This window comes from Oncorhynchus mykiss, chromosome 29 (assembly GCF_057628025.1).
Source record: "Oncorhynchus mykiss isolate SJ-2025 chromosome 29, ASM5762802v1, whole genome shotgun sequence".
Taxonomy (NCBI): Eukaryota; Metazoa; Chordata; class Actinopteri; order Salmoniformes; family Salmonidae; genus Oncorhynchus; species Oncorhynchus mykiss.
In genome coordinates this window covers 13,874,504-13,897,370 of record NC_143050.1, presented here as the reverse complement: position 1 = coordinate 13,897,370, position 22,867 = coordinate 13,874,504, and the positions used below count along the sequence as shown (strand labels likewise).

General features: G+C 41.5%; 2 protein-coding genes across 2 annotated transcripts; one reads left to right on the top strand and one right to left on the bottom strand.

Annotated features, from left to right (window-relative positions):
• The first annotated feature begins 3,357 nt into the window (after positions 1-3,357).
• Positions 3,358-9,689, top strand: LOC110510136 (pinopsin-like). Its single transcript, XM_021591483.3, has 4 exons — positions 3,358-3,867; positions 4,702-5,030; positions 8,427-8,660; positions 8,796-9,689. The coding sequence occupies exons 1-4, from the start codon at positions 3,450-3,452 to the stop codon at positions 8,958-8,960; spliced, it is 1,146 nt and encodes a 381-aa protein (XP_021447158.3). The 5' UTR covers positions 3,358-3,449; the 3' UTR covers positions 8,961-9,689.
• Positions 9,690-13,910: 4,221 nt separating this feature from the next.
• Positions 13,911-16,468, bottom strand: LOC110510135 (zinc finger protein ZIC 3-like). The gene is made up of 2 exons (XM_090227387.1): positions 15,223-16,468; positions 13,911-14,995 (listed from the first exon to the last, which is right to left on the bottom strand). Exons 1-2 carry the CDS (start codon positions 16,139-16,141, stop codon positions 14,811-14,813), a joined length of 1,104 nt encoding a protein of 367 aa, XP_090083513.1. The 5' UTR covers positions 16,142-16,468; the 3' UTR covers positions 13,911-14,810.
• Positions 16,469-22,867: the final 6,399 nt, after the last annotated feature.

The following is a 22,867-nucleotide window of genomic DNA, read 5'->3' as shown; positions in this document are numbered from 1 at the left end:
TTTATGTCTCAGTTGTTGAATCTTGTTATGTTCATACAAATATTTACACATGTTAAGTTTGCTGAAAATAATTTTGTTTTAGGAACTATAGCAGCGTCTGTTCGGCTTATTAGGCATTATCCATGTCTATATTAAAGATAATCTAAGAGGAATAACATATATATATATATATATATATATATATATATATACTGTATATATTAGTAAATCATGATTCTGGATTTGCAATGGTTACTTGAAGGGACAGCATCCCATAATAATTGGTTACTGCAGGTTTTTAGTTTTTCCGTTCAATTAAGACCTAGACAACCAGGTGAGAGTTCCTTACTAATTAGTGACCTTAATTCATCAATTAAGTACAAAGTACGAAAACCCACAGCCACTCAGCCCTTTATGGAATGAGTTTGACACCTGTGCCGCAGAGCTGACCCGCACTGTATCTGCAAGCTGTTGGCTAGAGCAGGGTTCGTCATCAATCATTGATTATTTGAATCAGCTGTGTAGTGCTAGGGCAAAAATCTAAACGTGCACCCGGGGGCCCAGGACCAAGTTTAGGAAACCCTGGGCTAGAGAGCAAGTGCCAAGACCAGAGTAGGCACATCCGCTATTTAACAAAACAGTTTGTGACAAAACTATTGGTAGAGTTGAAAATTAGATTTGTATTAGGCACATGAAAACATATGGTAAGCGAAAAAGTACATTTTGTGTGCACTATGTCATCACACACTGAGTTTTATCTGCAACAAGTCAATGGGAAATGTGCATATTTGATTTATGCATATTTTTTTATATTTCCATGAAAATCTGTCACCAATTGGATGGAAAGCTAGCTCATGACTAGAAGAAGAGATCTCTGTATCTAGGTTTCCATCCAATTGGTGACAGATTTTCATAGACATTTTCAAAATTCTGCATTAAAAAAAATAGATTTTTCCCACCAGAGTTGTTACCATCAAATTGACTTGTTGCATGATGACACAGTGCACATAAAAATACAAGATATATACAGTACCAGTCAAAAGTTTGGACACTGACTTATTCATGGATTTTTCTTAATTTTTTTCTACATTGTAGAATAATAGTGAAGACATCATGTAGTAACCCAAAAAGTATTAAACAAATCAAAATATATGTTATACCAAATTACAGATTTCCACCAGTCTAATGTCCATTGCTTGTGGTTCTTGACCCAAGCATGTCTCTTCTTCTGGACAGAGGAAGATTGGGAAAAAGTGTTATGGACAGACAAATCTAAGTTTGAGGTGTTCGGATCACAAAGAAGAACATTCGTGAGATGCAGAAAAACTGAAAATATGCTGGAGGAGTGCTTCACGCCGTCTGTCAAGCATGGTGGAGGCAATGTGATGGTCTGGGGTGCTTTGGTGGTGGTAAAGTGGGAGATTTGTACAGGGTAAAAGGGATCTTCCAGAAGGAAGGCTCTCACCCCAGTTTGCAACGCCATGCCATACCCTGTGGACTGCGGTAATTGGAGCCAATTTCCTCCTACAACAGGACAATGACCCAAAGCACAGCTCCAAACTATGCAATAACTATTTAGGGAAGAAGCAGTCAGCTGGTATTCTGTCTACAATAGAGTGGCCAGCACAGTCACCAGATCTCAACCCTTATTGAGCTGTTGTGGAGCAACTTGACCGTATGGTACGTAAGAAGTGCCCATAACCTTGTCAATGTCTTGACTACATTTCCTATTCATTTTTCAATTAATTTCATGTATGTTTTCATGGACAACAATGACATTTCTAAGTGACCCCAAACTTTTGAACTGTAGTGTGTGTATATATATATATATATATATTCTGGCGTGTGTGTATACATACATACACACACACTCCGGAATCTGACATTGCTGGTCAAAATATTTCTATATTCCTTAATTCCATTATTTTACTTTTAGATTGGTGTGTATTGTGAGATATTATTGCGCTGTTGGAGCTAGGAACACACACATTTCCCTACACCCACAATAACATCTGCTAAATATGTGTATGTGTAACAGTATAGACTTTACGTCCGTCCCCTCGACCTGGGCGCGAACCAGGGACGCTCTGCACACGTCAACAGTCACCCTCAAAGCATCGTTACCCATCGCTCCACAAAAGCCACGGCCCTTGCAGAGCAAGGGGAACCACTACTTCAAGGTCTCAGAGCAAGTGACGTCACCGATTGAAACGCCACTAGCGTGCACCACCGCTACCTAGCTAGCCATTTCACATTGGCTACATATGCAACCAATAAAATGTTATTTGATTTACAATTCATTACCACAGAGGAAGAACAAAGTAGAGAGGTGATCTAGAAGCTGCTCCAGTGTGACATCCGGCCTATTTAGGATTGCTCCCTCAATGGGAGCACTTTGCTGAGTCTTATAGACTGCTGAGACTGATGAGATCAAAATATCTCTCCAAGGGTTACATCCCAACCTTTGGATACAGCTTGAGAGAGTTATGGCTCGAATAATCACAGATAACGATCTGAAAAGCTTTTGAGCAGTCCAATTTCCACACTCTCGGGCTCTGTAAATACATGCTTTCTTTACTCTTTAGATGACCAACATACTCAAAGCTATAGGCTAATAGCACCTGTTTACGCTGAAATGCAGTTCTGTGTGTCTCTGTATGGGGGAAGTGAGATGACCCCCTGGGATGGAACAATATCATGGCCCTTTCAACCACAGGAAGAAAAGCTCAATTTAAATATAAGCCTTGGGCTCCAGATCTTCATGCAGCTATTTCAATATTTACCAGAACATTGGTGTAACATTATCTAACAGTGAACAGTATGGCATATACAAGTGAGCAGGTTGTTTTGACTAATAGCATACTAGCCACTCAACAGAACCTATTGTATTCAGTCATGGACCATGGCTCTGCACACTGTGCATTAATGAAGCAGTCTGAAAGTACAGTATGTTGAGGGGGCAATTGTCCTAAAAAATGCAACTCAAGTGTTTGGCTGCGATCAATTCTGACCCTTTGCCCAATTATTGGCAAAAGAGCTGATCTGATTGGTCAAAATACTAATTAGTGGACAACTATTGTAATTGGCCTGTCTGTGTAAAGCACTCATTGTGTTACGCCAGTGTGCTTTGTATTCATTGAACAGAGACTGGTGTGGGTGCTTATCTAATTACATGAGTCTATTAGCCATAGTCTACCCTTGTTGGTTAATTCAACTATTTTAGTGTTTCGCCGACTTCCTCATCGCGTAGCACATTCAATTAAAACTAAGAAAAAACCCAATGGGAATGGGAGATAAATAAAGAGTTGGCGTTGAGCCGTCTGGGGCCGATTCGTCGATAGCCTGCAAGCGAGTGCGAGAGCAGTGGAAACTGAAATCTGCAGGCGAGTCTAAGATGTATTGCCCATGTCTGCACTGACAACGTGTGAGTGAGAGTTAAGGTCCAGAACAATCTTCCCCGGCCCCTTGAAATGTCTCATCCACCACCATTGACTCCGCAAGGCGCTACAATAGTTGTTGAAAGCCGCAACTTCAATTTCAGTACCGAGGACAGTTCCGCGATGAACCCCAACGTGAACGACAGTGTCCGTGACTCTCTCGTATACAGCGAGAAGTCCGAGCTCAGCAGGACAGGGCACACAGTGGTTGCAGTATTCCTCGGTGTCATTTTATTATTAGGATTCATCAGCAATTTCTTCGTCCTTCTCCTCTTCGCACGGTTCCAGGTGCTGAGGACGCCCATCAACCTCATCCTGCTCAACATCAGCGTGAGTGACATGCTGGTGTGTATCTTTGGAACTCCCTTCAGTTTTGCTGCGAGCCTCTACGGCAGATGGCTCATCGGAGACCAAGGGTGCAAGTGGTACGGTTTCGCCAACACGCTTTTCGGTTAGTTGGCTTGATAACCTATACGCTTCCTATCCTTTTCATAATGGTAAAGTTTTAGAGATACTGAAAACCGAGGAAGAAACTTGCATGTCAATCTCATGTTTCAACAGGTCCTCTCGCGCCATGCTCTCCGTCCTGTGTGAGAGATACATACCACATGCATCCTAGTCTTGAATTAACAGTAAATAAGCAAATAACATGTTTGATCTCTGAAACTCGCTACACAGTCAGTTTGACTGGTAAAGAGACACATTTTGAGTCAAACTTTCAAGTCAAACCAGTGTTTCTTGATGACTGTTAGTATTTTATTCTTATGTAAGCTTTCACTGTATCTTGTCCCTGGCTCAACAATATACAAACTGTCACCTTGGTTACGGTGTCTGCTGACCAGTAGAATAATACCTACATCTTATTCATGAGCTGGATTTTTGTCCACAGCAGAAATTATATAAATTGCCCTCTTGTATGCTCTGCATGCCTTTCATATACCAAGCGGAGTAGACTTCTTGTCCACGATTTAGATTGTGGATTAAAAGGCTGACATCTGGAGGCAGAGTAATGTATGTTATAGGTTCTAACTGCAATGCTGTGAGTTATGGTTTACAATGTGGAAACTTTTGCTTCCTCTGTTATTCTCACCACAGCTACTACTCTACCTCCACACTCACTCACTATCTGTGTGTTAGGTATGTCTACGATGAGTATGCCGTGTCTCCTCTTTAACGCCCAGGAAGCTCTGACTCAAACTCCCATTAGAGAGGAGACACTTCATGTTTATCTTATACATCTCTAACGCACAGAAACTGGGGCACCTCCATCCATTTCTCTGTGCAGGCATCGTTTCTCTAGCATCTCTGGCCGTCCTGTCCTACGAGCGCTACTCCACGATATTGTCTTACACAAAGGCTGACCCGTCTGACTACAAGAAGGCCTGGCTGGCCATCGGGGGAGCCTGGCTCTACTCCTTGGTGTGGACAATGCCACCTTTCTTTGGCTGGAGCAGCTACGGTCCTGAGGGCCCAGGCACCATATGCTCAGTGCAGTGGCACCAGCGCTCTTCTGGGAACATCTCCTATGTCACCTGCCTCTTCATCTTCTGCCTCCTGCTTCCCCTGCTGCTCATGGTCATCTGCTATGGGAAGATCATCTTTTTCATCCGTCGGGTGAGTCAGTGTGATTGGTTAATGCTAAAACCGATTTATATTGATGATGGTGAGTATTTTGGTGATGATTGGAGGGCATGCTTGTACATGAAGATGGCAACAATGATGATCACGTCAAAGTTGGTTATGTGTCTCAACTGTTTGTCTTACAAAGGAAGTGAATGATGTGCTGAAGGCTTTTTTATAGCTTTGTTGCTCTGAGTAAACATCTTCAGTAAACATCTTCTTCCTTCTCTGATGGCAGCATCAGTCTCTCCTAAAGCATCTTTCACCTCCCTCCACACAGAGCCATCCACCTGCCATGGCCCTGCCATGGACCACTCCCAACAGACTGCTCAGATCCTAATGTGTTTTGGTAATAATACAAGGGAGGATAAACTATGGTGAAATATGCAAGACCGTGACAATAATTGAAAAAGCAGGAAGTGGAAATGTCACAATGTATGTCCTAAATCTGTGAGATGTACAGCAGACCTTAACTAAAGATAATAGCAATAAAATGCCCCCTTTGGAAATCCTTAACACTACACATTCAACACAGTGAAACCATTTATCATGTTGAGACAGCTGTGCAATTCCAGTGGGCCACCATCATTCATGCTCAGTTCTGCCAACTTGAAGGTCTGCAGTCACTCTGAAGGTGAGGCAGGCTGGCTAGTCCCCCTTGCCACTAGTGCAGTAGTGGGACATATACCCACATTGCCTGTATTATGCCCTAACATAAACATAACTCCTTATTCACTCTCCTTTCATTCAGATAGATTTTCCCTGTGTTCATTTAGGAACACATTTCCTGAGTGTTGGGCCACAAATGCATGCCCTGGGTGTGAGGACAGATATAGGCGAGGCAATCAATAAAGTAATAGAGTCCAGGTGAGTCTCAGGAAGTGCTTATGAGCGTAATGATGGTGACAGGTGTGTGTAATGATGGGCTGCCTGGCGCCGAGGCGTGGGAGCCGGCCGAAGTGTGACGAGGTGGCCGAGGCGTGATGAGGCGTGGGAGCCGGCCGAGGTGGCCGAGGCGTGACGAGGTGGCCGAGGCGTAAGAGCCGGCCGAGGCGTAAGAGCCGGCCGAGGCGTGACGAGGCGTACGAGGCGAGGGAGCCGACCAGTGGAGGAGCCGAGGCGTGGGAGCCCGACGAGCCGGCTGAGGCATGACATGGGATGGGAGCCTGCCGAGCCAACCGAGGCAAGGAAACCTCTCGAGCCAGCTAAGGCATGGAAGCCAGACGAGCCAGCTGAGACACCTGCGGTTCCTTAGGCAGGGGCACCCGGACCCGACGTCACCCCCCCCCCCCCCCCAAAAAAAAACTCCCTGATGCTTCCAATATTGGTGTCTGCATTCTGTCAGGACAGATATAGGGGAGGCAATCAATAAAGTAATAGAGACCAGGTGAGTCTCGTGAATCACTGATGCACGTAACGATGGTGACAGGTGTGCGTAATGATGGGCCGCCTAGCGCCTTCGAGTGCCAGAGAGGGGGAGTGGGAGTAGGCGTGATACTGCGTATGATTTTGAGCATCAGTTTTTCCATGCTTATTATACACTGTAGACCTACTGTGGTTTTATGCATTAGATTAGGAGGTCTTCAACACAGCTTCGACAAATAAGGAGTCTATAATGACCGCATGACTGCACTGTAGGTGGCTGACACAACGAGTTTGAATAACAACAATAATCTACAGTACATAAGGATGTTGACCCCCCCCCCCCCCCCCATTATTCAGATGAGAGATTACTTTTAATTGAGATTTATTTTACTTTGATATCTTAGTTTCAGACATGTTTTTTTTTATTGTACGAAACATGCAACAAAATTAGTTACTAGATATTATACATCAGAGTTTCTAAATTGCAATTGATGGGGGTTTATCAATGCCTCTTCAGATGGTAGTGACCTTTAGATGGTAGGGGCCTTCTTTAGATGGTAGGGGCCTTCTTTAGATGGTAGTGGCCTTCTTTAGATGGTAGTGGCCTTCTTTAGATGGTAGTGGCCTTCTTTAGATGGTAGTGGCCTTCTTTAGATGGTAGGGGCCTTCTTTAGATGGTAGTGGCATTCTTCAGATGGTAGTGACCTTTCGATGGTAGTGGCCTTCTTTAGATGGTAGTGGCCTTTAGATGGTAGTGGCCTTCTTTAGATGGTAGTGGCCTTTAGATGGTAGGGGCCTTCTTTAGATGGTAGTGGCATTCTTCAGATGGTAGTGACCTTTCGATGGTAGTGACCTTTCGATGGTAGTGACCTTTCGATGGTAGTGGCCTTCTTTAGATGGTAGTGGCCTTCTTTAGATGGTAGTGGCCTTCTTTAGATGGTAGTGGCCTTCTTTAGATGGTAGTGGCCTTCTTCAGATGGTAGTGGCCTTCTTTAGATGGTAGTGGCCTTCTTTAGATGGTAGTGGCCTTCTTTAGATGGTAGTGGCCTTCTTTAGATGGTAGTGGCCTTCTTTAGATGGTAGTGGCCTTCTTTAGATGGTAGTGGCCTTCTTTAGATGGTAGGGGCCTTCTTTAGATGGTAGTGGCCTTCTTTAGATGGTAGTGGCCTTCTTCAGATGGTAGTGACCTTCTTCAGATGGTAGTGGCCTTCTTTAGATGGTAGTGGCCTTCTTTAGATGGTAGTGGCCTTCTTTAGATGGTAGTGGCCTTCTTTAGATGGTAGGGGCCTTCTTTAGATGGTAGTGGCATTCTTCAGATGGTAGTGACCTTTCGATGGTAGTGACCTTTCGATGGTAGTGACCTTTCGATGGTAGTGGCCTTCTTTAGATGGTAGTGGCCTTTAGATGGTAGTGGCCTTCTTTAGATGGTAGTGGCCTTCTTTAGATGGTAGTGGCCTTCTTTAGATGGTAGTGGCCTTCTTTAGATGGTAGTGGCCTTCTTTAGATGGTAGTGGCCTTCTTTAGATGGTAGTGGCCTTCTTCAGATGGTAGTGGCCTTCTTTAGATGGTAGTGGCCTTCTTTAGATGGTAGTGGCCTTCTTTAGATGGTAGTGGCCTTCTTTAGATGGTAGTGGCCTTCTTTAGATGGTAGTGGCCTTCTTTAGATGGTAGTGGCCTTCTTCAGATGGTAGTGGCCTTCTTCAGATGGTAGTGGCCTTCTTCAGATGGTAGTGGCCTTCTTTAGATGGTAGTGGCCTTCAGATGGTAGTGGCCTTCCTTAGATGGTAGTGAAGCGATTGGTTGTGGGTTTGATTGGAGAAATTAGTCAGCGTAAGTAACTTGAATAAAATAGTCCTATGTGTCTGTAGCTCCATTGGTAGAGCATTGCACTTGCAACGCCAGGACAGTGGGCTGATTCCTGGAACCACCTGTATATCCAATGTATGAACAGTGTATGACTGAAAGTCGCTTTGAATAAAAGTGTCTGCTAAATGGCATATATTATAAAATGTCATATCTCCTCAGGTAGCCAAAACCAACCAGTTGTCTGCACATCGGCGGGAGACCCATGTGTTGGTGATGGTTGTCTCCATGGTGTCCTGCTACCTGCTGTGCTGGATGCCCTACGGGGTGGTAGCTCTGCTAGCCACTTTCGGCCAGGTTGGCCTGGTCGGCCCCACAACAAGCATTGTCCCCTCCATCCTCGCCAAAAGTAGCACGTTTCTCAACCCTATCATATATATCCTGTTAAACAACCAGGTAACAGCCTGTCAGTGGCACACACACTGGCCATTGTTCTTACCTGTCAATGGTTTGATGATGAAATTGAAACTTTTACATCAGTACTCCATTATCACACAGGATATATTGCATTGACGATGTCACGTGTCACAGTTTTACAGGTGCTTCCTGGCCTTCATGAGCTGTGGGTCAGAGCCAACTGGCAGCCACACCCTCTGCACCCTGCCCAGCAGCCGAGTCACTGGCCCTAACGTCAACTCCCCTTGCCCAAGAGGAGCCTGGTACATTCCCTGGAACATGCAAGCCCCTGGACAGTAGTGGGACCACACTCTAGGTCTCAGCAGAGAGAGAAACCTGACAACCTGGTTGTGCACTACACCTCCTTAGGAGCTGGGGTATTTTTGGCCAAGAGTCCACTCACCTGCTCACAGGAGCCAAGACACATGGTGCCCACACTGAAATATGATATGATAAGAGGTTGTCTAGGCTGCTGTGAACTTACAGTAACAAACTATCTCTATTTTCATTAGATTATGTGTTGTCACCTGGATGTGTAAATGCCATTTAGAGTTGCCATCATAATGTAACAGTAGCTACGTTGCAGCAACCTTTCCCTTCCCCCTGTGGCTGAATGTGTCCTGTTTTAGCAGCCTGCTAAACATTAATCTTTCTTAGTTAGCCCAGCCCCTTGTACCCAGCAGATGGAAGATCTCTTGTATATCATTGATAGAAATATAATTATATTTCTGTGATATCATCTGTGTATCAAGCAGTCTGTGAATTGATGTGTCTGCAGAACTTGACCGGCTGTTTTCCTGTGTAGAATCAGAGAAAAAAGCCCATTCATCATGATGGGTTCTCTCTTTCAAATGTTACTATAAATCTGATGCTTTTTTGTGTATGCATGTTCAAACACAGTAACATTCACAATGCTATTCATGTCGAAAATCACCAAGATGGTTGTCACATTATTAGGAGGCTCTTCTGACTTTGACATTAGGTTATTATTGATGTAGTGAACTGTTCAATAAAGATGTTTTAGAAAGCTAAGGGAAGATTCAGTATTATTTTTGACCACCACCCTGTTGAAAGGCTGTTTAATGTATCTCCTCTTTACCACTAGATGGCACCAGGGCCATGTACACTGAACAAAAATAGAAATGCAACATGCAACGATTTCACTGTTACTGTTCATATAAGGAAACCAGTCAATAGAAATAAATGCATTAGGCCCTAATCTATGGATTTCACATGACTGGGCAGGGACGCAGCCATGGGTGGGCCTGGGAGGGCACAGGCCCATTTCCTAGGGAGCCAGGGCCCAGCCAATCAGAATGAGTTTTTTTTCCACAAAAGGGACAAATACATGTTGGGTTTATATTTTTGTTCAGTATATATATTTAGAGACTTGGGCCAATGTGGTTTCTGCATTATGATGCATTTGCATGACACTTCAACATTCTATGGCAGCCATGTTAGCTCCTCATTAACATTACATGAGGAATATTTAACGCTATTTAACTGAATGACTAGAATTCTAAAAGTTAACTGGATGGCACCATTAGCCCAACTTGTTTTTTTTCTCTTCAATACCACACCTCACAAATATAACCCATTGGGAGGTCACTAGAGTTAAGCCACTTCAAACCCATATGATTCAGGATGTCTCCACCCCCTTTTTAATTGAAAGTCCTGTGGGTGAGTCTTCCTCTGCTTTCTGCATACACATACTGTAAGAGGGGCTGACAATAATGACCTAAATGTAAAGATAAGAAAGTGGACAAAAATAGGGAACAAAGCAAAAGTCTGTAGAGGGAATGGAGAGGACAGCGAAGGAGATGGAGAGAGTCATGCTTGGGGCCGGGCTCTGAGCCCAGCAGGTGATCAGGGGTAGATGTGTACCCTACTGGGCAAGAAGCTTGGTCTGGCACTGAGAGGAGAGACTGCTGGGGGAAAAAAGTAATGAATGGGAGTAGACACACACGCATGCATGCACGCCCGGCGCGCACACACATACAGAGAAAAGGACTGACTGGAATCAGAAAATTGTAGCGACAGATTTTTGCTAATAAACATCTGATGATTACCTATATATCTTCTACAAATAGTTTCTGTTTCTCAGTCTCATATCTCTTATGATAATCTACTTAAAGGAGACTGACTATAAACGGTTTTGTGAACACAAGGTAACTTCTAACTTCCCTCCTCTCCTTATCAACCCCAATTGTAGGTGGAATTTATGTTTGTTCATCAGTTTCTCCTCTCCCAAATTGTCCAAAGAGGTGGAAGATTAATTTTTGTTCAGCTGAGTGAGTATGTGGGATAGGAGATCAACCAGTAGGTCTAAATCTCTGACAGGTTAGGCTCCTCCTCCTCCCCTGGCTGTTCCCATGGCTGCGGGGCTGGGCCCCCCCTCCTGCTGGGCCCTGATCCCAGACAGGCCAGCATCTCAGCAGGGGCACAATTACTGCAGGCTCCAGCCTGTCACCACTACCACCACCATGGCTGATGGCTCCGCTCATATGACGGGTGTCCTCAGAAGGGTGCTACGGAGGGCAAAGAGGATGATTGTGGTGAAGAGGAAGGTGGAGAACAGGGAAGATGAAGATTGGGGGGCATTTTGAAAAAAAAAATCTCTGTTAAAAATATGACAACCAAATTGGTGTGATATTACTGAGGGGAGTACTTGATATTGGTGAGGGTATCTACCAATAAGCAGGGCTAGAGCCGACCGGAAGTCAGTTGACATGGCTCTCCGTAGAAAACAACACAGGACCAGACTCTCACAAAGATGACACAGACATTTGCGTGACAAAGGGCCGTTGGAAACTGCTTATGGTTGATCCTCTTAGAACGTACTCCTAGCTAAGCCAGCAGATATAGACTAATAGAGCTGAAGGGTAGGCTGAAAAGGTGAGGAGTGTTGTGTGCCCGTTCATGGCGCACAGTAAAGTAAATACCTGCAAAAGACAATATATGAGTGGTGCAGTGCATGGGTTTAAATATAGGTTCTCTCTGCCACCATGCTTATCATCACAAGGCATTTTATTAACCCTCAAGCTACCGACTGGGGTCATTTTGACCCCAGAGGCATTTTTTTTAAACATCATAGTCCGAAGGTGGTTTATTAAATTCTTCAAATTTTTCCCTGATTTTGTCAATCAACTTGTTCTTAATAAATCTAAATCATTGTTTAGTGTTTTTGTATTAATTTGAACTGTATCAATAAAAATGCTCCTGATTCCGCCTATATAATATGATCAATTATATTACCTTTATTTGAATCTAGGTTTCTCTGGAGACAGAATTATATGTTATCCATACCAGGAGAGGATAGTGATTTTGACCAGATAGACAGATCACCTGCAGCAATATAACGCCCCATGTACTCGCCTAAGGTCGTACTTCTCTCATGACTGTGTACAAAAACCAAACCTTATTTTTGGTCATATAAAAATCTGCCAATGGTATACAAAATCTTTTAAGTCACTTTGAAGTGACTAAAATAATTTGGGCATGTTTTTTTAAGCATGTTGCCATAGCCCATCCCACTCCCATTGTTTCACCAACAGCGATGCTAATGCTGGCTGTGGGTTAAGGAAATAAAGAAAACTAAGCCATATATGTCTATCAGAATCACTTTTTGTAAATATCATTATGTATATTTCAAATAGGCAGTCGTTTTAACCAAAAAACATGTATATTTACTTAAGAATTCTGAAAAATGTAATGATACAATCAAATTATGGTCAATTACCTTCTTAGTTCTAATGTGGATTGCACTTTGGGAAAAAGCTGCACATTATATGAAGGAAACATTCATATTTTCATATGACAGAATTTGAAAATGAATGGTAATTTTGCTAAAATAACAGTCTGTTTTGGTCATTTTTTGTTTCAGATAACATTATTTACATGTCTAAGGATGTTTTGATAACTAATAAATTGATATTTTACTGTGATTGTTCCTTTTTCAATAGTTTCTTCTTGGGGTCAAAATGACCCCAGTTGGTAATCGATGTACATTATGTAAAATATGTTGGTAGCGTGACGGTTAATCTGATAAAAGATATACTGATATTTCAACACAATTTGTTAATTTGCTACGCCAATGATATCTAATAGCCTATATTGAGAGCAGATTTGTGTACAGATCCACACATAATGTACAGCATCATCATGATAAATAAACAGGGAAAAACTAAATCAAAGTTTTACCAATTTAATGGTAATTTGTGATACACTGCAGTACATAGATAGTATCCATTTCAACAAATCAACAAACTGTGAATTAAATGCCACATTTTGAATATAGGTCAGATTTATGTAACTTATTTTATGCTTTCTGTTATTTATTTCACTTTGCCTTGATCTATGTTTTTTTACATTTAGCTTTCATTACAAAAATATATCTGAATCTGATGCTAGTTCGGCTAACTGAACAACATATACCAGATGTATTTAAATTGCCTGTTTAAAATATTTTCCTTGATGTTCCACTGAACACTTTAAGAATAGTTTGTGTCTTCTGGGCCGTAAAGGATTGTCAACTTTACTTTGTCCTCAAATGCTGGATCTTGTAAATCATTTAGCAAAGGGTAGGCTACCACTCCAAAATCCAACATCTAAAAAAATAAAAGCCCCAAAATCTATACAAGTGTATCTAAATATTAGATTCAACATCACTCATAATAGAAAGGTACAAAATGTCCATAAACATGTTTTTCATTGAAGTGTTGACTAAAGCTGCATGCCTAAATCATATTGATTTATATATAACCACTTATATCCGTACATTTATACAACAACATTACAATAAACTGCAACAAAAATACAATTGTATGAATTATATTGTAAACAGTATATTTTAAGATAGAGAAATTAAAAAAAATACATTTTTATATTGTTCTTTGCAAAAGGCAACATTCCATGTGGATGACAGTAGGCCCATCTTTTTCTGTCTTAGAACTGATTCTGAAATCAGAGTTAAAATCTAGCAACACATGAAAATACTGTTTTACTCAAATACTTAATTTCATCCTTTATCTGTTTCCTTTTTTTCTCTCTAAAGTTACTTCCTTTCTTTTTACGCACTTTATGGTTTCTATATGTTGCTTTTGATGATTCATTTCGTATGTCTTTCTTCCATTCATGTATTCATGAACCTACTCTTCTACATTTGCACACACTGTACATAGATTTTTCTATTTTTATTTTATTTTGTGTTATTAACTGGTACGTTTGTTTATGTGTAACTCTGTGTTGTTGTTTTTGTCGTACTGCTTTGCTTTATCTTGGCCAGGTCGCAGTTGTAAATTAAGACTTGTTCTCAACTGGCCTACCTGGTTAAATAATAATTTGTCAATTTATCAATAGGCTTATATGGAGGCCTGTCTATGAATGTAAAGGCTTTGGTGCAGTGGGCCACATTTTCATCTGTAAATCAGTAGTAAATGTGCAGTATTTTCCAAGGATCAGACTTTTCCTAACATTAGGGAGGCTATAGAACAAACATCACTCCAATTTGATTGCATTTGCTCTGCATTTTATGAAGGTGCATTTACAGCTCAGCATAGGCCTACGCTGTGCTTTCTGAACTTTTCTTGAAAACTGAGCAAACCTATGCTATGGGCCTGAATTCCTGCCTACCAGCCACAATTTAATTGAAATGACGTGGAAAAAACGTTGATTCAACCAGTGTGCCCAGTGGGCAATTATATAAACATTTAGTGTTCTCACTTGGACTGTTAACTCTAACCGTTTCAAACGTACCATTCAATCAAATTGGATGAGAGATCCTCTTTTATAATTGACGTATGATGCTTGACCAGCATGGATGGTTTTGTCAAGTCTTCGATGGTTGAGGACATAGGTCTACACGGAGCAGGTGGCGTGGATGACTCATATCCAGAGGTTCCTGTTGGGGAGGTCCCTGAGCTTTGAGATTCGTGAACCTGTAAAGTGAGAACATTTATTGTAGATGTGATAACTCAAAAGGGTATTTTTTGATTGCTCAAATTTACAAACACAGGATATGTAGCCGAGTCCTTCAGTTTTTTCCATAGCCTATATTTTGTGTGTTTTCTTTCAATTACATATAACAATGTAGAATCCTTTGATTTATATATACTACGTCATATAAATATAGGTCATATACGCTGGCATTTTTCACCAGAAAAGATAGCTTGCCTTCGAGTGTTTCCTCAGAGAGCTGGGATGAGTGTAGGCCTTGTCACACACCTTGCACATATATGGCTTGTCTGAGGTATGTACGTGCATGTGTTTTTTTCTGTCGCTGCTATTTGCGAACCGCCTGTCACAGCCTTCGAAATGGCATTTGAAGGGCTTCTCACCTGCCAAAGAAAATTAGTAATTTTAATGTAGAAATTAATTTAATAAATTGCAATTGCGTTGTGCGTCAAAATTGCCGTTGGATAGGCCTATTGACTGGTAGTTAGTCAAAGTTAGACCCATAGCAATCTTAAAACAGAGAGCATTGTAACTTCAACCAGTTTCATATAACACATGACATATTGTGTTAGGCCTGTTGATTTAATAGAATGTAGGGCTGGCTCATTACCTGTATGAATCCTTTTATGTATTTTCAAATTTTCCGACCTGGCAAATATTTTCCCACAACCATGAAACGGACAATTGAATGGCTTTTCTCCAGTGTGTACACGAATGTGGTTGACTAATTTATACTTTGCTTTAAACGATTGGCCTTCTCTCGGACAATCCTCCCAAAAGCAAGTATGATGACCCTGGTCTGGACCGCCGACATGATCCATGGAGACGTGCGTAACCAGTTCAAACAAGGAGCAGAACATCTTGCCGCACGTTTTTTGGGGTTGATTTGTCTGATTCTCAGCTATCCATTTACAGGTGACATCCTGCTTAGAGGGCTGTCGCATGTATCGAAAGAAAGCACCGTTACCATTCTGTGTTGCTACTCTCACACCCATCTCCACATTGGGATCAAAGTGAAGCTGGGTAGCACTGACGTGTGGGTGAGGACTGGAGACAGGTTGATGTGGATCTGCTCCCACGTATATGTCTCCCTGTGAACCCACATGCGCCCTGCGGTTCGCTGTGTATCCATTTGGGGATGCGCTCTGGTCGTATATAGATGGAAATAGAGGGTGCATCGGGTTTTCAGAGATCATCAGGGGCATTCGCAAACTTTCTGTTGAGGTGCGGCTGAAAAATCCGTGCTCAGCATCCCTTGTTGCTATATCGACAATGTCTGAAGTGCGATACCTGATCGAAAAATCCATGGAGTCAATAGCTCTATATTCATGTGAACCGAAGTGACCGCCGTAGTGGTTTTGGAGCGCAGCTGCGTATCCGGAGACTTGGGGAATAAACGGGGACTTCTGTGTCGCGGCAACGTCTTGACACTGGGTGCTTAGATTGAAGGCTACTAAGTGAGAGGTCTCTCCATACGGGCTGATCCCTAACCGAAGGTCTTTGCCTACCGGTTCAAGATGTCTTGGCATTCCAACGCCCCGACACCAAGCGCAGAGAATTGCGCATCGTGGTCAATGAGCTTGGTTGTTGAAGCACCGAAGATATAACTTATGTAAAGAAGTACATAAACCTTTTACAGCTTTATAGCGGCCAAAGTGTCCATAATGTGCGAAAATCATATGTACGCTTCCATTCTGTTAAATGTATAGGTTAACCCACAATTCCTTGAAATCCCAAGTTTTTTAGAGGGCACAAAATGTGAGAGGAGGTCAAACTCCCACCCTTTTCGATTGCGTGGGCTACAGGCTAGGCTAGTCGATGTATTCGGTCGATTCAAGTCAATCACTCCGCCCAAATACGACACCAGCAGCAACCAAACAGTAACCAATGACATCCAAGATAACCTTTAGGCACGTGATTTTCGTACAGTGAATTAATTGAAAAGCCATTTCCTCATTGGCAGACTGCATCTACACGTAGAAAGCGTCTGTAGTAACATCATACCCGTCAAGCTGTCGTATTTTTTGTCTATCAAAAAGTGTAGCCTATTCTCCTGGGTTCTATGACTTTCCTGGGCGTCGTTGCTATACCCTTGACATTGCCTAATTACCACCACTATACTGCTTTAGATTGGCAATGTTTGGGAATTTTATTATTGTGTATTCAACCAAATCTGCACTGCAGTATTTTGGCCGTAGCTTCCCCTGCACTATGATTTACCAGGCAGGTTGTTATGGTCCATGCACAAGTAAATGCCTCCAAATAATACAACTAGCCTATATGTGCGTGCTTTGCCAAATTATGCATAAAAATAGCTTATTACACTTGACCTGTACAGGCAAACTTCAATGTCACGTAAAAACTGTAGTGTAGGCCTATTTGAAACAGGCTAACTGAACGGTAATGTTTCTGTGTAGCCTACTGTACATGTGCCTAAAGGCTGACACGTTTCAGGGATTTTTTATTATCTTTTCGAATGAAGGCTATATCTTATATTTATTTCAATTATCACTTATGTTTCAGAACAATTGTATCCGGTTTTGCTTCCAGGTGTAGCATTGGTTAAAATGGTGGGCTATAACCCAGTTTTCAGACATTTAAAATTAAAACAAACGAAAAAAAGGTTGGGCTAATGCGGTTCGCCTGTAGAATTACTACGACTTGGCAATCAGATGTTGTTCCACGTCATAAGTAGGCCTAATTGACCAAAGACTTTCAAACTATTATAACTTTCCTTGACAGGGGATTCGAGCGACAGAAGGTAAGGCCTCATTTAGCTTATGTGTTTGCAAACGGCCTTAAGCGCCAAGGGTTTGGCAAGGCGTTTGAAGCCACTGCCAATAATCAGTCACGGATCGGGTTGGAGGCCCTCCCCAGGTAGCCAATCAAATGGAGTAGTCCACCAGATGCAGCAAACAGGAGCTCTAAATAAATACAAATAAATAAACTACAAGGTCATTTTTCATGAAGGAAAATGTATTTGTGGCAGTAAAATAAGTTTTACTTAAGCGAAGCTGTGAAATATAGCCTAGTCAATGTAAAATATTAAAATATCTGGTCTTATTTCTTTGATAGACTACTATATCAACCTTTTTACTTTGATAGCGTTAGATCACATATTTCATCACGAATAACTAGACTCAGACTACTACACTTTTAAGGAATATGTGTGTTGAACAATGGAGGCTGGTGTAGTAGAGGGAGGGACTGTTTTATACAGTAGTACAATATACAGTATACAATAGTTGCCTTCAGTGGGAGACTACATAGTAGTAAGTAGCCCAGAAGTGCAAGTAGCAGTACAATGCAGTAGTAAAATGTAATGTTTTAGGTAGGCCATGGGTTAGCTATAGTAAATGGGTTCGCTACTGTAGTTTGGTCAGTGAGTGTGGGGGTAGTTTAGTGGGGTGATCTATGCGAGACAGTCTTATGTGCTCCCCCCATTGCTATAATTTGATTTAATAGAATATATTTCTGTTCTGATTTCAGATTTGAAAAGTAGAGAAGCAGACTAAGATTTCATACACTCTAAGTTGCTTCTCAAGTTGTTGGAAAAGTGGAGAGAAAGTAATTGATGTGTTTACTAAAACAGCTGTATTGTTGGATTTGTAGAAGCTATTTGCATTTTGATTTCAGATCTAAATCAAGTCAAAATCGAATAAAAGTTTTTTGTGGCATACACAGATTAGGAGCTGTTAAAGCATGTGCCGGGATATGCTTGTGTTTCTAGCTCCAGCAGTGCAGTAAATATCTAACAGTACAATACTAATACACAAATAATCAACAACAACAAAAAAGAAACACGCTATATCAGAGTCCGGAATATAAATACATATAGACAGTATGGACAATACACAAGTAGGAAAAAGGAATGTACTGCAATAGTTATGTGGATGAGCTATGTCAAGAATACAGTATTTACATATAAACCCGAGAAAACAATTAACGTAATTTTCAAAGATCAAGATAATGATGCAGGAATGAGAATCTTATCTGTTTAAAACTACAGAAATGATTTCAGAGCAATAAACATTATGTAAACATTACTATACTAAGGTGCAGGGCAGGGTACCGGGTGGAAGGCCGATTAGTGATGAATGTTCAGAAGTCTGATGGCCTGGAGATAGCTGTTTTTAGGTATCTCAGTCACAGCTTTGTAGATGTCCTTGTGTGCAGGCAGTGTGCCCCTGGTGATGTGTTGGGCTGAACGCACCAACCTCTGGAGAGCCCTGTGGTTGCAGGCGGTGCAGTTGCCGTACCAGGTGGTGATACAGCCCGACAGAATGCTCTCGATGGTGCATCTGTAGAAGTTAATGAGGGAAAAAGCAGATACCCTTTATGCAAGTTCTTGGGAAAGTGGCCAAAAACAGCAGTGGTTTCTAAAAGTTGAAATAAAATGTAGTTGATGTGATTACTAAAACAGCTGTATCAATGGATTAGTAAAATGTCAGATTTGATACCCTTTAGGTTAACCTTTTACTGCACTGGCTACACAGAGTGATTATTGGTAGTCAAACATATCTACTTTGAAACAAATGTATACACCACACACACATGGTTATGGGCTTAAATAAAAGAAGACACCTGTACCATGTCAGATATAGAAATGTGTTCAATTTTGAGTTTGCATCCCAATAATACACTTTATATACATCACAGAAGACTGAAATATAACAAAACTGTTTGATATAGAAATACCGGATTTGTCGATTCAAAAAAATAAAATTCAAAAAATATTATTTATGAAATTATAAAAAATATGAATAACATTCCATCCATGAGGCCAAAGAGGGCACTTTTGGTCAGTGACTGCAGGAAAAGGCTACCTTGTTGGGAAAGTGGTCAAAGTAGCTGATGTGTGTCATAATTCACAATGTTTACTCCTTGTCTAATGCTTAGAATGTACTCCACCAGTGCTGTAATTTGTCGGTTTTGAAATGTTCTATTGCAGTTGTTAATTCAACAGTGGGAAGTTAGCTTAATGAAAGTAGTTAGTGCGGTTCCTAAAACAGCTGTACCTCTTTTAGTAGAACACAATTCTCTTCTGATTTTAATAGCAGAGAAGAAGACCAATATGTCATACCCTCTAAGTTTTTGCCTGTTGTAAAAGTAGTTGATTTGTGTTAAAAGTAAATGTTTACAGTGAATCAAATGTTGGAAGTCATGGGAGTTAACAACAGGAACTTCAGAACGTTGAAGAAACCTCATTAAAGTCCATTTTTGGGGTTTTTTAGAAGGACAAAGGGTTAAAAGTATTAATGTTTTCAAATACACACTATTCCAGAACGTTCTGCATGTTTTAAAGTTTGAATTGCGTTTTTAGGCTAGTGTGAGAGCAGTAGGGGAGAGCGAGGTAAGTTGTCACATGGGTAAGTTGTCAAACTGTTCACACCTCCAACACTAGAGGCGATATCTCAAAAATCCAATAGCCACTTTGTGTGACTACATGTTCTATGGTCAACGTCACTCTGAGGTGAGCATAAGTTTCTTATTTTTCCCCTTCAAGAGAATAGAATTGTCACTTTACATTTTATGCAATAAAACTTTGATAGGTATGAATGTCAAAAGAATAATTTTGCACTGAGTAGAGGAGACAATAACGTGTATTTTGATACTTTAGCTGCAGTCCTATGTTGAGCCAACCTTGACAATTAGCCAACATTAGCACACATGTCAGTTTGGGGCAAGTTGTCTCAATGACCTTGGAGCAAGTCTTCACTTGTGACAACTTGCCCCAGTATACATAGACACACAGAACATGCTCAAAAAACAGTGTGACATTGTGTAATCAGTTCTGATAATAGTATTAAATGTTACTGTAAATGGATTATTATATATATATATACATATAGTTTAGAGCAGCAGACATATCCCTGGACTACACAAGACAGGCTCTGGCGTGTGTTTGTGTCTACTAACACATTACATGCCTACTGTATCAGACAGTATACACACACAACTCCATACAGTGTCATGAATTTAGTGTGGTGTTATGAATTGCATTGTGGCAACAAGGATAGTAGACATGGAGGTGGGTGTAATAAGCCTGTAATGGAATATGTAATTGCAATGAGGAAATTACTTTTTGAAAGAAAGAAGAAAGGAAGGAAGGAAGGAAGGAAGGAAGGAAGGAAGGAAGGAAGGAAGGAAGGAAGGAAGGAAGGAAGGAAGGAGGGGAAGGAAAGACAGATGGTTAGAAATGATAAAAGAAGGACAGAGAATGGCAGCACATCACCTGCCATAATGTTAAAGACAGTGAGGCAGGTGAAGTTGCTAAACAAATCAATCAGGAGTACAGTGAAGGATTTTGACATAAATTACCGTACTCTGACTCTGTATTGTCAAAAGGTTACCAGAGAAGAAGTTGACAGAAAGACAGCCATGCCAACAACAGTGGTTGGCTATACAAAGCCACGGAAGTTTTTTTCACATGATTTGGAGATGCAGCTTGTTCAGTATATTACTAGGTCAGCTGACATTTATTTTGGTCTGTCGCAAAGTGAGGTCAGAAGGCTTTGCTTACCAGTTTGCTGTGGCACATCGGCTGAAGTTCACGTTAATGTGGGCAGAAAAAGAGAAGGCCAGCTCGGAGTGTTTTACAGGCTTCTTAAAGTGTCACCCAACGCTTTCACTGAGAAAGCCAGAGGCAACTAGCCTTGCCTTGGCAAGTAGCTTCAACAGAGCAAGTGATAATGCTTTTTTCAACAATGTAGCAGAAGTGCTACAGAAATATCAATTTGGACCAGGAGACATATGGAATGGCTTTTTTTTGTTTTGTTTGTTTTGTTGTCGTGACAGTATCCCCCCCCCCCCCCCAAAGTTGCGGACTCTGGCCGCAAAACTTGACTCTAAAGGGGAGGGTGGGCCTTCTTTACGGCGGCTCGGGTGCGGGACGTGGACCCCGGTCCAGCTCAGTCTTGGCCCACTTGGGTGGCGCCTCTGGAGTGGGGACCCTCGCAGCGGGACCCGGACTGAAGACCCTCGTAGAGGGCGCAACTGGACTGATAGCGCCTCTGGACTGAGGGGCTGCAATTCTGGCAGCTCCGGAGTGAAGGGCGACTCTGGCGGCTCCGGAGTGAAGGCTGGCTCTGGCGGCTCCGGACTGACGGGCGGCTCTGGCACCTCCGGACTGACGGGCGGCTCTGGCGCCTCCGGACTGACGGGCGGCTCTGGGGCCTCCGGACTGACGGGCGGCTCTGGCGCCTCCGGACTGACGAGCGGCTCTGGCAGCTCCGGATGTTAGACTGCATGAACAGTGTGACAACATACCTCGCTAGCGTTCGAAAGAAAAAGTCTGAAATATGTTGTACATTATTTAATGTGAGACTTTTGCTTTCACGAGTCTAACTAATAAAATGTTGAATTAACTATCCAGGTAGCCTGGTCTGTAAACTTTTTTAATTCCTGAAAACAGAGCTACAATTTACAGTTTGGAAGGATTGGAAAAGTTAGGCTTAGTGCGTCAACCCATAGTCCCAGGGGAAAACAACCTGTGCCTGTGGTTGTTGTCTGGAAAAATGCATGGTTAAGGCCTTACAAATATTGTATACCAAACACAGTTAAGTGCACTTTAAAGTTTTACATAAAATATATCCATGTAATTCTATTCTATGTTATCCAAATATACAGTGGGGCAAAAAAAGTATTTAGTCAGCCACCAATTGTGCAAGTTCTCCCACTTAAAAAGATGAGATAGGCCTGTAATTTTCATAATAGGTACACTTCAACTATGACAGACAAAATGAGGAAAAACAATCCAGAAAATCACATTGTAGGATTTTTAATGAATTTATTTGCAAATTATGGTGGAATATAAATTGATTTTTTTTCTCATTTTGTCTGTCATAGTTGAAGTGTACCTATGATGAAAATTACAGGCCTCTCTCATCTTTTTAAGTGGGAGAACTTGCACAATTGGTGGCTGACTAAATACTATTTTGCCCCACTGTATGGCTTTTGATGATATCTGCGTTTTCTGGGAAAAAAAAGGTGACAATCTGTCTCACTTGTTCTTTGAATGTAAATTTGTGTCAGAATTTTGGGAAAACCTTGCAAAGTACTTATTTACCCTTGTGAACACTACCCGTGTTTTTGACATGAAGGATATAATATGTTACTATTGCAACGATAACAAGATAATTGAAATGATTGTGACTTGTTTTATTCTTGTTGCCAAATACTTTATACACAAACAAAAAATCCCAAATTCTATACCAAAATTACACACATTTTTGATTGAATTGAACTATCTTATT

Excerpts from the sequence above, each read along its gene's own strand:
- LOC110510136 (XM_021591483.3), top strand. The coding sequence starts at position 3,450 with ATGTCTCATCCACCACCATTGACTCCGCAAGGCGCTACAATAGTTGTT. Across the intron at positions 3,868-4,701 it reads TTTCGCCAACACGCTTTTCG|GCATCGTTTCTCTAGCATCT; the intron begins GTTAGTTGGCTT and ends TTCTCTGTGCAG. Across the intron at positions 5,031-8,426 it reads TCATCTTTTTCATCCGTCGG|GTAGCCAAAACCAACCAGTT; the intron begins GTGAGTCAGTGT and ends ATATCTCCTCAG.
- LOC110510135 (XM_090227387.1), bottom strand. The coding sequence starts at position 16,141 with ATGCCAAGACATCTTGAACCGGTAGGCAAAGACCTTCGGTTAGGGATC. Across the intron at positions 14,996-15,222 it reads ACATAAAAGGATTCATACAG|GTGAGAAGCCCTTCAAATGC; the intron begins GTAATGAGCCAG and ends TTTCTTTGGCAG.